Below are 15,571 nucleotides of genomic sequence, written 5' to 3' on the forward strand. Positions count from 1 at the left end.
ACCCTGTCATTGGCCGAGAACCGGACGGTGCGATGCGGCCGTAAGGCGTGGCCGAGTGTCGTGAGGCGGGCCCACGGCTAGGGCGCCCTCGGCCGGCGCCGCGGCTTTGGTCGGAGTGTCAGGCTCCGGGAAGCGGCAGCAGCGGCACGGAGGACTTGGGGTCTGGTGTCCGGAACAACCATGGCTGGCGCGCTGGTGCGGAAAGCGGCCGACTATGTCCGAAGCAAGGATTTCCGGGACTACCTCATGAGGTGACGAGCACCGCAGGCCGGACCCCGCAATCCGGGGGCGCCCGGGAGGCTCTGACCGGTGCAGTCCGCGACAAGGGCGGCCGCGAGGACGCGGTGGCTCCAGGCAGCGGGTGGGCCCGGGCCCGGGCGAGAGGCCGCGCTTGTCAGGGGGCCCCTACCCAGATCCCTCCCGGATCCCCACGTCCCGAAGCGGACGGCGTAGAGAGCCAGTGACAGTGGGCGCCCCTCCCGGCCAGGGTGACAGTGGGCGCCCCTCGGGGCGGGGCTGACAGTGGGTGTCCTCCCCTGACATGGTGACAGTGGGCGCCCCTCAGGGCGGGGGTGACAGTGGTTGTCCTCTCCCGGCAGGGTGACAGTGGGCCCCCCTCAAGAAAGGAGTGACAGTGGGCGCCCTTCAGGCAGGGGGTGACAGTGGGTGCCCTTCAGGCAGGGGGTGACAGTGGGCGTCCCTCCTGGCTGGGGTGACAGTGGGTGTCCCTCCTGGCCAGGGTGACAATGGAGATGCCTTTCCTGGCAGGGATAACAGTGGGCGCCCTTCCTGGCCAGAGTGGCAGTGGGGACGGCCCCCCCGGCAAGGGTGAGAGTGGGCGCCCCTCAGGGCTGGGGTGACAGTGGCTCGTTCCTCTCCCATGTTTGGGGTGGGGACCTCCCTCCAGGCCGGGTGACAGTGGCTCCCTCCTCCGGGCGGGGGTGGTTTCCTGGCCGGTTCGTACCAGATCCCCGGAGTGGGTCGCGGGTCACCTGCTGGCGTCCAGGTGTGCGAGAGGCTTTGCCCTGGGCTTGGGGTTGGGAGAAGCCAGCGGAGGCGCTGCTGAGAGCGCGGCGCGGCGCTGTTGGAGCGGAGCTTTGGGAGCGCCCAGCGCTTCTGGGACAGCGGAAATAAAACGCGCTGGCCTTGAATTCACCTTTCGGTTTTCTCATTTTAAGGACTTTAAGCTTGGGAAGAAGTACAATTTAAGATGTTTTTATATACGAAATTCCGTCAACCAAAATAGCGATGTGTCTCCAAGGACGTGCTTTTTCTTAGTGTTCTATTTCTATTAACTCCTCCTTTCCAGTTAGAAACAAAGAGCATTCGCGGTTGAAAGGCCTGAAAACACTTTTCTTTTGTGTGTGTGTGCACCTTTTGTTTTGTTTTCTTTCTGAAAATACACTTTCTATAATTTATTTGCACCTCTAATCTTGAGGCGCTTGCTTTTATTTCAAAATATCGAATATAACTTGGAAGCAGTTTTAGGTTATTTAGAAGTATAATTTTAGTTAGTTTTTCAGTGTGTGATTTTAAAACCTAGGTAAGTGTACAGCTGTGGTTTTTTTCAGTAATTAATAGTGTGGTCAAGAGGTAAAGAGATGAAAGCTGACAAGGAGCAAATCCTGTTACAGCCATCCAAAAGGTATGGTATGAAGGCAGCTTGGTTTTAGCAATAAAAAAGTTTTAAATCCTGAATTTTATTGCAAATACTTTTTACTTCTACGTTTATAGAGCAGTAGGTTAGGAAAAATAATTCAGTCTGCCGTAAACTTGTAAACAGAAGAGTCACTTATGACTTTCAAAAAAAGACATTACTATGCTTAAATAGAACTATGATTATTTAAGATGGATATTTAGCACTGTGAGCACAGCAATTTATCAGATTAATGGTAGGAAAAATGTGAACAAAGTAGCAGTTTGAGGATATGTTCTTAATCCTTGCAGTTAACTTTCTTTACAGCTTTGAATATTACTTTAGCTTTTTACTAATGTCTTGTATAAATGCCTTCCTAATAGGTACAACTAAAGATAACATTGTATGGTAAAATTAAAAATACAGTTATGACACCTAGCTATATAAAAATTATGCTGATGATTACGTAACGGTTTTTTCTTTTTCTTTTTTTTTTTTTTGGAACGGAGTTTTGCTCTTGTTGCCCAGGCTGGAGTGCAATGGCGCAGTCTCGGCTCACCGCAACCTCTGCCTTCTGGGTTCAAATGATTTTCCTGCCTCAGCCTCCCGAGTAGCTGGGATTACAGGCATGCACCACCGTGTTGGGTACCAGCCCCAACCCCAAACGTGGGTGCCCTTAGTCCGGGCCATGTCGAGGGATTGAGAAAAGGAAATAAACACAGAGACACAAGAGTAGAATTTACAGCATAGGTCTAGGGGAAAACACTGTGGGAATCGAGTTGGCCCCAAGCTCTGGGCTCAAGCACCTTTATCATGTGCATAATCTCATTGAGAGTGTGGAGGGGATGTGAAGGGGTTGGTAAAAAGGGGGGCCGAGAGTACTTGAGATACTCTTAAGACATGCTAAACTGTGCTCTATGCATTTAACAGCACTTGAGGTCCTTCTAAGACATGCTAAACTAGTACTGAGTTTATCACTGATTGTTATCAGGGTGCGACAGCATCAGAAGTATAGCAGAGGAGGAGCTAGGGGTCTCACCACACCCAATGCATCAAGGGGCTTTTGTCTCCTGAGCTTGGAGGACATAGAGCAATTAAAATCACTCCATATTTTGAGAACCTAGGCAGAGCCTGAGGCGTTCCCTGATCTCTGCCCTGCAAGGCTTTTCTCCCTGCCAGCTCTCATCCGAAAAGACCCTCCCAGATCTTGTGAGCAGAGGTTGCCTCCCTTCTCAGATCTTTGCACAAGCCCTCATTAGGAGACTCTCATGCAGTCTCCATGTTAGAAGGCATTCGTGGGACCAGAGCAGTACTCCCTGCTCTGCAGCCATCCCGAGGTGTTCCCCAGTGTTACTGCCCTCTCGATGGTCTTTACCTTAGGCCTCCTGTTGCCGCTTGATTTCTAATTAACTGCACCAATAATACAGTTTAGTTCAGTGTATAAACTTCAGTGTACTCTGAGGCAAGCCAGCTTATACTTATTTAGATCGAATTAACATAGGTCTCCCTTTGGCCATCTTGACACACACCACCACGCCTAGCTAATTTTGTATTTTTAGTATACATGGGATATTTCCATGTTGGTCAAGCTGGTCTTGAACTCCCGACCTCAGGTGGTCCACCACCTCAGCCTCCCAAAGTGCTGGGATTATAGGCTTGTGCCACCAAGCTCAGCCCTAACAGTTTTATTACATAGGAATAATTTGTTAAATATATTTTCAAGAAAGAATTTTGCTTTTCTAAGTGTATATTTTCCTCTACTAGATGAGTTTCCAAGAGTTAGGCTTTTCAATAGGATCCTTCAATATATCATCTAACCTTTTTTTCTAAAATTAATTTTATGTAGCTTTAATTTTTTATACTTTCTCCAGTATTTAATTCAATCACACTTTGACTAAATAAGGAAAAGAAGAGAACTGCAGTACCCAGAAAGTGTTGCCTGGTAGAGCACCCGACTAAGATTCAGAAGAATGACTCACAGTCCAGGCTCCCGAGCAAGTTGATCCCAGCCAACTTTAGATGCCCATAAAAGAGGTTTAATGATAATACCCTTTTTGGGTTATCAAGAAAAATTAAATTGATAAGGGATGTAAAAATACTTTGAAACTCCAAATCACTCTACATTTTATCATATCCTTTTGTTTTTGCAAGTGAAAGCATTTTTTAAGGTTTACAGTTACTTAGAAAGTTGTGTTTGAGAAGTGAGCACGTGATGTGAAACATCAGCTGGCCTGTTTCCCTTGCCATTTCTGGCAGCAGTGGGATTCCATGCTAGGTCTGCCAAACAGTGATTGAGGGCCAGCCTGAGGTCAGGTATCAAAACTCTGACCAAAAGCTTTTTATTTTAGTGTTTCCTCTCCTAGAAAGAGAAACCTTTCTTCCTAGAACATATCAGAGGAAAGTACTTCTATTTGTTCTTCCAGGCTTTTTGCTTACAGCCCAGCTTTTCTTTAGCAAAAGATAATAAAATAGAAAATAGAAAACAACATTATGACTCTTCTTCGAATCAGAAACAAGGTTCTATACCTTCCTCTCTTTACTTCATCTATTTCCTGTTGAACATAGTTTGCATCTTCTGCATTCTTTTTGTAGCCTACTGAAGGGATCTAGAGGTTTTCTCAACTAAAGCTGTTCTAGAATTTTAAAAATTAATGACGTAATTTTTTCAGCAAAAATTTAAAATCGTATTTCACACAGGTTATACGTTTATTTCAATCATGTTTTCTGAATACAGTTGAAAATTCTTACTCAAATGAATTTCCAAGTGTATGAATTTATTTAGAAACAGGGTATCACTCTGTCAACCAGGCAGAAATGCAATGGCATGATCAGAGCTTACTGTAACCTCTAACTCCTGGGCTTGAGTGATGCTGCTACCTCAGCCTCCCAGGTGGCTAGAGCTACAGGTGTGCACAATCATACCTGGCTAGTTTTTTTTTTTTTTTTTAGAAATGGGATATTGCTATGTTGCTCAGACTGTTCTTGAACTCCCAGCCTCGAGCAGTCCTCTATCTTGGCCTCCCAAAGCTCTGGGATTATAGGCATGGACCACTAGGGCCAGCCCGTCCAACTGTATTTTAAATGTTGATATTTTTCCACCAAAAGAGGTTATGAAACAGGCTCTCACTTAGGAGACCTAATAACCAAAGGCAATGTCTGGACTTTGATTGTATCTGGTATGAAAAAACAGCTGTAAAAGGCATTACTGTGATAACAACACTTAAATAGGATCTCAGTATTAAATAATATTAAATAATTATTGGCAATTATTAGTTGTGATGATAGTATTGTTAAACCTAGGTGATGAGCTTGAATGATGGGCTTGAAGCCCAGCTCTGTTGCTTTCCAGCTTTGTGAGCTTGGGCAAACTGTTTAGCTTTTGTGCTTTGGTAGCTGTTTAAGGACACAGTATAGCGATTGACAAAAGTTAAGTGTTCAGTTTATTTTTTATTATAACTAATATTGCATGTTTAATCCTAAGATTTCTGGTACTTTCTTCTGTCTCTTCTTACTTACCTTGATTAGGATCTTGAATCAAGAACTTCCTGGGTCTCTATTCCAATTCCTTTTTCTTAAACTATTCCCTCACCTCTCTTGACAGAATAAATAAACAGCTCTTCTTTGCCTTTCCTCTTCTCTCATCCTCCTTCTTGGATTTCTGGTTAATAATAAATCTGAATGAGCAAAAAAGTTTTTGAGATAGGACATATATTTTAATGATTAACTCAATCAAGGTCTGTGCAGCTTTATTCTAGAGACTTATTCCTCTTATTCTCAACTGTGTATATATTACAGTAAAGGTGAATGGATACACATACACACGTTATATGTGTGCAGAGGTTGTTTTCTTAAGAAGAACCTAGATTATATACTGTTTTAAAATCAGTTAATCATATAGCATGCTTGTGAATCTGAATTTAGTGGGATGTTTGCACTGAATATTCTCGTGAATGAGGTATTCTAAGTTAATTTTAACTGCCGAGTCTCCAGGAAAGCTTTCAGAATTTATACTTATTTCCCAGGTGAGAAGATGCAGTAGCATAAAAGGGAATCTTTCCCAAACTTGTGGAATATTAGAGTTAGAGCAGGCCTTAGGGCCTTAGAAATCAGATAGTCCGGTGCCGTGGCTCACGCCTGTAATCCCAGCATCTTGGGAGGCTGAGGTGGGCGGATCACCTGAGGTGGAGAGTTTGAGACCAGCCTGACCAACATGGAGAAACCATGTCTCTACTAAAAATATAAAATTAGCTGGGCATGGTGGCGCATGCATGTAAACCCAGCTACTTGGGAAGCTGAGGCAGGAGAATTGCTTGAACCCCGGAGGTGGAGGTTGTGGTGAACCTAGATTGTGCCATTGCACTCCAGCCTGGGCAACAAGAGCAAAACTTCATCTAAAAAAATAAAAAAAGAAAGAAATCAGATAGTCTAGTGCTTCACTTGCCACAAGAAAAGGCTGATATCTGGACCAAACAGATAACTTCAGAACCTCTGGATACCAAACTTGTGAAGCTAAAACAGAAATGTCAACTTGGGATTTAAAGGAAAATAGTAATGCATATACACGGTTTTGAAAAGAAGATTTTAGATATTTTTGTGCTCCATGTTTTCCTGCATATGTCTCCCTTTTCTCTGCCAAACTGCTTTTCACACCCTGTCCTTGGACTCTTTGAGCACTTCCCTGCCATATCCTTGTCTTTCAGAAATTTAATGAAGCTATAAATGTTGAAGCAGGACTGGCCATAACAGTCTCTTAATATCTGGACAATCTAGTTCACAAAGGTCTTTACTGTCATTTGCTTACTTTTGCCTCACTAAATACAGCTGAATATCATGAATTCTAGTTGTTAAAACCCTCCCCCATTTTAATTTGAACTAGAAAACTAGACAAAATTTGCTGAGAATAAATGAAATCCAGGTGTGCATTTTCAGCAAACTGTGGAATTACGATCTAGAGTATCTCAAAATTTTACCCCGATTTACTCTGAATAATGTTAGAAATATACTATGCTAGACTGTCAGTTGGATCCTTTTAGTACTATATAAGTTATAAATTACCTAAATTGCTCTCAGTACTTTCAGAAAAAGCTAACATTACTGTAATTTTAGAAAAATTAGACACTGACCTAAAAGCAGCTCTTCTGCTCCTTCTGGTTCAGCCTGCCTGCCTCCACTTCTGCCTCCACCATGTCCATCAGGGTCACCCAGAAGTCCTACAAGGTGCCCACTTCTGGCTCCTGGGCCTTCAGCAGCTGCTCCTACATGAGCAGACCCAGTCACCACATCAGCCCCTCGAGCATCTCCCGAGTGGGCAGCAGCAGCTTCCAGGGTGGCCTGAGCACTGGCATGGGTCTGGGTGGAGGCTATGGCAGGGCCAGTGGTATGAGAGGCATCACAGCCATCACAGTTGACCAGAACCTGCTGAGCCACCTTAAGCTGGAAGTGTACCCAGCATCTAGGCTACATGCACCCAGAATAAAGAGCAGATTGAGACCTTCAACAACAAGTTTTCCTCCTTCATCAACAAGGTACAGTTCCTGGAGCAGCAGAACAAGATGCTAGGGACCAAGTGGAGCCTCCTATAGCAGCAGAAGATAGCTTAGAGCAAGATGGACTACATGTTTGAGAGTGACTTCAACAACCTTCCGCTGCAGCTGGACACTCTGGACCAGGAGAAGCTGAAGCTGGAGGCAGAGCTTGGCAACACACCTGGGCTGGTAGAGGACTTCAAGAATAAGTACAAGGATGAGATCAATCAGAGTACAGAGATGGAGAATGAATTTGTCCTCATCAAGAAGGATGTGGACAAAGCTCACGTGAAGAAGGTAGAGCTGATGAGATCACCTTCCTCATGCAGCTTTGTGAAGAGATCTGGGAGCTGGAGTCTCAGATCTCAGACATATCTATGGTGCTGTCCATGGACAACAGCTGCCCCCTGGACATGGTCAGCATGATTGTTGAGGTCAAGGCTCAGTATGAGGAGATTGTCAACCATAGCCAGGCCAAGACTGACAGCATGTACCAGATCAAGTATGAGAAGCTACAGGCACTAGCCTGAAAGCACGGAGGTGACCTGCATTGTACAAAGACTGAGATCTCCAAGATGATCCGGAACATCGGCTGGCTCCACGCTGAGATTGAGGGCCTCAAAGGCCAACCCCCTGTGAGGGCTTCCCTGGAGGCCACCATAGAAGATGCCAAGCAGCACTGGGAGCTGGCTCTTAAGGATGCCAATGCCAAGCTGAGCTGTCTGAGCTGGAGGCTGCCCTGCAGTGGACCAAGAAGGACATGGCGCAGCAGCTGCACGAGCACCAGGAGCCAGTGAACATCAAGCTGGCTCTGGATATTGAGACTGTCACCTGTAGGAAGCTGCTGGAGGGCGAGGAGAGCTGACTGGAGTCTGGGATGCAGAACATGAGCATCCGTATAAAGACCACCAGTGGCTATGCAGGTGGGCTGAGCTTGGCCTACAGGGACTTCACAAGCCCTGGCCTCAGCTATGGCCTGGGCTCCAGCTCCTTCAGCTGCACCAGCTCCTCTGGGGCCATGGCTGTGAAGATGATCAAGACCCGTGATGGGAAGCTGGTGTCCAAGTCCTCCGATGTCCTGCCCAAGTCCCCTCCCAGCCTACCCACCCTGGGGCTTCCCCAGAGCCTGTGGGGGAGGCCCTGTGCAGAGGAGCACAGGGAACAGGAGACCTATGTGGATTAGTCCATTTTCACACTGCTGATAAAGACATAGCCAAGACTGGAAAGAAAAAGAGGTTTAAAGGACTTACAGTTCCACACAGCTGGGGAGTCTTCACAATCATGGTAGAAGGCAAGGAGGAGCAAGTCACTTCTTACATGGATGGCAGCAGGCAAAGAGTGCTTATACAGGGAAACTCCCCCTTTTAAAGTCATCAGATCTCCTGAGACTTATTCAGTATCATGAGAACAACAGGGAGAAAGACCTGCTCCCATAATTCAATCACCTCCCACCAGGTCTCTCCCACAACCTGTGTGAATTCAAGATGAGATTTGGGTGGGGACACAGCCAAACCATATCACCACCTGAGGCTCAGCTCTAGCCCTTAGCCCACCTGTGGGGAGGGTTTACTGCCTGGGGTACCCCCCTTGCCCATGTCTCCAGCTATAAAACAATTCTATTGCTTTTTTCCAAAATAAAACCTCAACTAGCTCTGCCAACTGTATATATATATGTAATATCTGTGTGTTATAGATACTACATACATATGTAAGACCGAGACTGGCAGTGCCTAGAAGACATTCCAAAAATAAAATGAGCTTAGAAGAAGCTTAGAGCCAAGGAATCACTATTTCAAATTAAGGGGAAAACAATGATAAAGTTTATTCTGTGATAGTCATCCTCCTTTATCACCGCACTTCATCAAACTTCTGATGGAAGTAATAATGGAAGCACTTGGCTAGAGTGGCCGTGCTGTGTTTCCTGGTGCAGACTTGGAACAGTGACAGTAGATAACTCTTACCTCTCTACAAGAAATAGAAATAAGCAAATACTGTTTATGCCAGTAGTGTCTCTCAATCTTGGAACCCTTTCTTCCTTTTTTCTATTTCTTGTTTTCCTGTCTGTAACTAATGTACTGTCTTTCAAACTGCATATCTGAAAATACTTACTATTAAAGTACACATCATATGTAGAAAGATTAATTACAAGTCTCAGATTCTGATTGTACATGCATATGGCATTTAAAAAACACACACTAAAATTAAAAATTATAATATGCCAGGAAAGGAGGGAAAATGTAATTATACAAAACACTCATTTAAAACCATAAAAGGCAGAAAAATAATAGAAGGAAAACAAATAGATGACAGTAACAAATATGGTAAATATTAATGCAACTATATCATTAATCACTTGAAATGTCAGTAGACTAAAAGTACCAATTAAAAGGCATTGTACGCATTGATCAAAAAATAAGACAATATACACTGTCTACAAGAAACTCACTTTAAGTGTAAATACACATGTAGATTAAATATGTAGAGATAGGTGTACCATGTTAACATTAATCAAGAAAAGGCAGGGGTAGCTATAGATAGAGCATACTTCAGAGCAAGGAAAGTTACCAGGGATAGAGAGAGACGTTACATATGATAAGGGATCAACTCTCCAAAAAAACATATATGGTTGATTTTCGGTGTCAGTTTTACTAGGTTAACAGATACCCAGATAGATGGTAAACCATTATTTCTGGGCATGTCTATGCAGATGTTTTCTGGAAGAGATTAGCATTTGAATGCGTAGTCTGAGTAAGGAAGATATGCCCTCACGCGTGTAAGTGGGCATCATCCAATCTGTTGCGGGCCCCAGTAGAACAGAAAGGTAGAGAAAAGACAATTTACTCTCTCTTCTGGAGCTCGGACATCCATTTTCTTCTCCCCTTCCATTTTCTTCTTCAGAACTCTAGGTTCTTGGGCTTTTGGACTCTAGAATTTACACCAGTGGCCCTTGAGGTTCTCAGGGCCTTTAGCCTTGGACTGAGTTACACCATCGGCTCCCCTAGTTCTCAGGCCTTTGGACTCAGACTGAATTATAGCACTGGCTTCACTGATTCTCCAGCTTATGAGACTTATTACTTCTATAACTGCATAAGCCAATTTCCACTAAAAATCATATATATATACACACATGTATGTGTATATGTATCTATATCCATACATCTTCTATTGGTTCTGTCTCTCTGGAGTGCTCTACTACAGGTAACAATCTCTAATGTGTATGTACCATTAGAGCATTTAAACATATGAGGCAAAAACTGACAGAATTGCAAGAAAAAATAGAAGAATCCACTAATATAATTGGAGATTTCACCCCTCCATCATAAATAGACCCAGCAGGCAGAAAATCAGTATAGACATAATTTAACTCAACAAAACAATGAATCAAATGGATATGATGAACATCAGTAGACTGCTACATCCAACGGCAGTAGAACACACATTCTTCTCAAGCTCAGATGGAACACTCACCAAGATAAATTATATTCTGGACCAGTTTAAAAGACTAGAAATCATATGTCTACTTTGGAATTAAACTAGAAGTCAGTAACAGAAAGATTGCTGGAAAATCCCTAGTACTTGGAGATTAAACAGCATTTCTAAGTAACTCTGGGTCAAAGAAGAAATCTCAAGATAAATTTTTTAATATTTTGAACTAAATAAAATGCAAATACAACTTATCAAAATTTGTAGGATGCAATTAAAGAAGGTTATTTTTCTATTCACCTATCAAAGGACATCTTGTTTGCTTCCAAGTTTTGCCAATTATGAGTAAACCTCTACGAACATTCACATACAGGTTTCTGTGTGGACCTAAGTGTTCAACTCCTATGGGTCAATACCAAAGGAATGTGTAAGAAACTGCAAAACTGTTTTTCCAAAGTGGCTGTATGACTCTGTCGCCCGGGCTGGAGTGCAGTGGCATGATTTCAGCTCACTGCAACCTCTCCCTCCCAGGTTCAAGCAATTCTCCTGCCTCAGCTTCCTGAGTAGCTGGGATCATAGGTGCGTTCCACTGGGTCCTGCTAATTTTGTATTTTTAGTAGAGATGGGGGTTTCACCATGTTGGCCAAGCTAATCTTGAACTCCTGACCTCAGGTGATCTACCCCAGCAGGCCTTCCAAAGTGCTGGGATTACAGGTATAAGTCACTGTGCCCGGCCAATTTTATTATTTTATTTCAATAACTCAGTAGCTCAACTTTGAGATTTTGCCCTAAGAGAAGAGCTCATGTATATCCTGGCAAGAGAAATTGTGATTTCAGAAATAAAAGTAACTCACTATAAATTTTTGGTGTTTTTTTTAAGTTTAACCTTCTGGAAAAAAAGTTTTTAGTATTCATTCATTCATTCAACAATGAATTCTGTGGTTTCTTTTTACATTTCTACTTTTTTTTTTTTTTTTTTTTAGATAGGGTCTTGCTCTGTTGCCAGGCTAGAGTGCAATGGTGTGATCACACCTCACTGCAGACTTGAACTCCTGGGAGGCACACACCACCCATGCCCAGCTAACTTTTTAAATATATTTGTGTATAGATGGGGTCTCACCATGTTGCCCAGACTGATAGCGAACTGCTGGCCCCAAGCGATCCTCCTGCCTTAGCCTCCCAAAGTGCTGGGATTACAGGCATGAGCCAGCATGCCTGGCCTTCTTTTTACTTTTCTTAATGTGGCTTCTAGAAATTTTGAATTAAATAACGTGGCTTGTATTTGTGCCTTGCATTATATTTCTATTGGACAATTCTCTAAGGATTGCACTTATTTTCCATAAATTAATATATAATTTCATTAAGTCAAAGTTCTTATTAGAAATATTATTACTTGATCTTTTAAAAATAAATAAATGATGCACACTGTTAACATAGTCCTGTTACTGAAATTTGAATACAGGTGTGAGTTTGTAGTAACCTACTAAGACCAAAATCGTTTGATTTTTTTTTTTTTTTTTTTTTTCCATGTATCTCCTGTCTGAACTTCGGTGACTCTTCACAAAATAGTACGGTAAGAAAATTATTTCCAGCCATTTCAGGCTTTTGCAGACTTTCTGCATTAACAGAGTTACGGACAACAGACTTAGTGTCCTTTGCTTGTGACAGCCTCCCTAGCTGCCATTGCTGGCAAGTTGTAAAGGGTGACCACTGCACCCTAGCCTGTCCTAGGAAGCCCCACGTGAGCTCTGTGAGAGCCATGCTGCTGGGGCTGCTCCCTACTCCTGTTTTTAGAAACAAGCATATAATTACTTCATTGATAAGTCGCTGTGGAGCTGGCAACCAATGAAAGGGAAAGAGACAAAGGAGGAAAAGAAGAGTGGGATGATTTTTTTTTCTGGTAGGGTGGAGTTCATTTCCATGGCTTGATTTTCACACAGGAGATGGTGTTGCATAATTCTGTTTGAACTTTCTTTTCAGCACTACTAAGAATTATAATGAAGTAAAATTTTTCCATTTAATCCATGTTAATTTATCTTTTTGAATATTACTAATGAGGTTCCTTATTTTTCTCAAAATTGACTGCTGAAGGCCAGATGCAGTGGCTCACGCCTGTAATCCTAGCACTTTTGGAGGTCAAGGCGGGTAGAACACGAGGTCAGGAGTTCCAAGACCAGCCTGGCCAAGATAGTGAAACCCCATCTCTACTAAAAATACAAAAATTAGCTGGGCGTGGTGGCACGCGCCTGTAGTCCCAGCTACTCATGAGGCTGAGTCAGGGGAATCGCTTGAACCTGGGAGGCAAAGATTGCAGTGAGCCGAGATCGAGCCACTGCACTCCAACATGGGGGACAGCAAGACTCTGTCTCAAAAAAAAAAAGAAAAAAAAAATTGACTGCTGAATATCTGACAGAGCATAAATCAAATGTATTCTAAAAAAAAGGGAAGAGAGAAATAGAATCTTGTACTAGATAGAAAAGATGCATTATAATCTTTCCAAGGTTAGGTAGTGTTGAAATGATTTTTACCTTTTGTGTTCTTTTTAAGAAATATATTTTCAGTGTAGTTCAACACTTACAGTCACAAGTATATGTATAGTTCTTAACTTGGAGAATTCTGTTTCATATTACCTAACACCACACTTAACTTTTAATACCATCACTTAGCCAGGAATCTCCCAGGGCTACTTTAGGTTTAGATTTATTCCATTATCTAGATCTTAGAACAAAAGTTCGGGATGCGGGTTAAAAAAAAAAAAAGATTTATTTCATTGTCCATTTCTACTTTAGCCCCACCTATGAAAGAAGACACATAACACACCTGGTGGTAGAGAAACTGGTTTATATGCCCCTCTTAGAATAACTCTTCAGGCTCTGTTACAGCCCTGGGTTCATGCATGATAAAGTAGACAGCAAGACCACCATACAGTGCAGAGGAGTGGAAAGAGAATAAACAGAAAAGGAGATGAAAATAGACCAAGTGGAGAAAGGCCTGGTCAAAAAAGGAAGATCACTATGGAACAATAGAGAGTTGAAAACCGAAGTGACACCCAATAAAGGACAGGTAGGAAAAAAGCAGGTAAGGGAGAGATAGATACTCTCCCTTACACAAGTGTGGGGAATAAGGAAAAAAGAAAACTGGCTATACCTTACCTAAATATAAGAAGCTAAAGGTCATTATTAATAGAATTCTCTGTAGCAGTGCCACTTCTCTTCTCCAACTTGTAATTTTTTTTTTTTTGAGATGGAGTCTCGCTCTGCTCTGTTGCCCAGGCTGGAGCGCAGTGGCGCAATCTCGGCTCACTGCAACTTCCCAGGTTCACGCAACTCTCTGCCTCAGTATCCCGAGCAGCTGGGATTACAGGCGCCCTGCCATCATGCCCAGCTAATTTTTGGATTTTTAGTAGAGACAGAGTTTCACCATGTAGGCCAGGCTGGTCTTGAACTCCTGACCTCATGATCGACCTGCCTCATCCTCCCAAAATGCTGGAATTGCAGGTATGATACACTGCGCCCAGCCCAACTTGCCACTTTTAAAGAAATATTTCCAGTAAAGCTGTGCTGTTCAATTTGAGAGCCACTAGCCACCTTGTCTAAATATAAAAAATTAAATGAAATTTGCAGCAGTATCTTAGATAATATCCAGTCTGAATACAAGAAGACTAATTAGCCAGCCTACAATCTCAAGATTCTTTAAACCAACTGTGTCTAATTTACAAAGTTTACAACTCACATGTTAAACCCTGAAATAGTTATCATGATGGCTATATGGGAACTTTGACTTTTTATAGTTATTTAAATGACCTTGTGGCTTACATGTAAGCATGTTAAGTAAACATTTTAAAATATACTATCATGCCAAATCTAATTCCCTTTTATTTTTCTTGTATTTCCCTTGGTTTACCACTTTTTAGGGAATTTTTGGATTTTAACCCCTCGTCAATAATAGAAGGAAAGTCTAGAAATGTATTTAGCAGTCTGAATTTAACCTAAACATTATGATAGGCAGAAGTCAAGCAAAGACTGTTTTTACTCTTGTTTGGATAACTAAAAGGGGTGTTTAGCCAACAATATGTAGTTTCTGTCAGATTTTAAAATATTATTTGCAAATTCTAAACTAATGAAACAATTTTTAATTTAATGAACAAAAAAGCCACAAGCCTTATTTTATTTCAGCCTCTAACATTAAATTGATGTGGCTGCTGTCGAACACAGACAACTTCACTCTGGTATCCTCGGATGAGTGTAGTTGTGGAATAAAAAACGATTGCGTCATTTCTTTAATATTAATTTAAGTTTTTGCTATTATGTCGAAAGTACTTTCCAATCTTCATTTCTTAGTGTCTCGGGTCCTGGGTGTAGATTTCTAAGTTCTTTGATCTTAGGATCGCTCATATGAGCTGAAAAACAGTTTGTTCTCTGGTTAAGTTCCTTTCTTCAGAAAAAGTATCCAATTTAGGGTCTGCATTTTAAGAACTATTGACAAATAATGAAAAATTGGGAAAAGAAGTTGGAGAATAGTTCTAACATGGTTTGAATTATAGCAAGGATGAACTGTGTAAGAAGATAGTCTTATTTTTATTTTTAAATTCTCTGAATGAGACGATCAGTGATGACTTTGTTGTAGTGTGAAAACAAGTAGGGACCTTGGGAAGCTGCCAAAGGCTTTCTAGCTCTGGGTTCACCTGTGAACCGCTGATTCCTACAGGAACACTGGACATTCCAATGCCTAAATGTTAACCATCAATTAACCCAGTAAACCTGCAAGATGGAAATGAAGATTTGTTTTAATGTGTTTCACTGGATTCTTTAAAGTAAGGGAAATTTCAGCTGTTTATAGTTCTGTCTTAAATTTTTCCTCTCTTCCTTCTTTTCCTCTCATTTTTTGTAGCACTTCTGGGGCCCAGTAGCCAACTGGGGTCTTCCCATTGCTGCCATCAATGACATGAAAAAGTCTCCAGAGATTATCAGCGGACGCATGACATTTG

The 15,571-nt window shown here is 42.3% G+C and overlaps 1 protein-coding gene across 1 annotated transcript in view; it reads left to right on the plus strand.

Moving 5' to 3' along the window:
• Positions 1–41: 41 nt before the first annotated feature.
• Positions 42–15,571, plus strand: part of MPC1 (mitochondrial pyruvate carrier 1) — a 17,810-nt gene continuing 2,280 nt past the window's right edge. Inside the window, exons 1-3 of the mRNA XM_017508309.2 lie at positions 42–251; positions 12,154–12,157; positions 15,475–15,569. Of these exons, the coding sequence (XP_017363798.2) occupies positions 181–251; positions 12,154–12,157; positions 15,475–15,569 (170 nt within the window). The 5' untranslated portion in view covers positions 42–180. The remainder of the gene's footprint in view (positions 252–12,153; positions 12,158–15,474; positions 15,570–15,571) is intronic.

This window comes from Cebus imitator, unplaced genomic scaffold (assembly GCF_001604975.1).
Source record: "Cebus imitator isolate Cc_AM_T3 unplaced genomic scaffold, Cebus_imitator-1.0 Scaffold389, whole genome shotgun sequence".
Lineage (NCBI taxonomy): Eukaryota > Metazoa > Chordata > Mammalia > Primates > Cebidae > Cebus > Cebus imitator.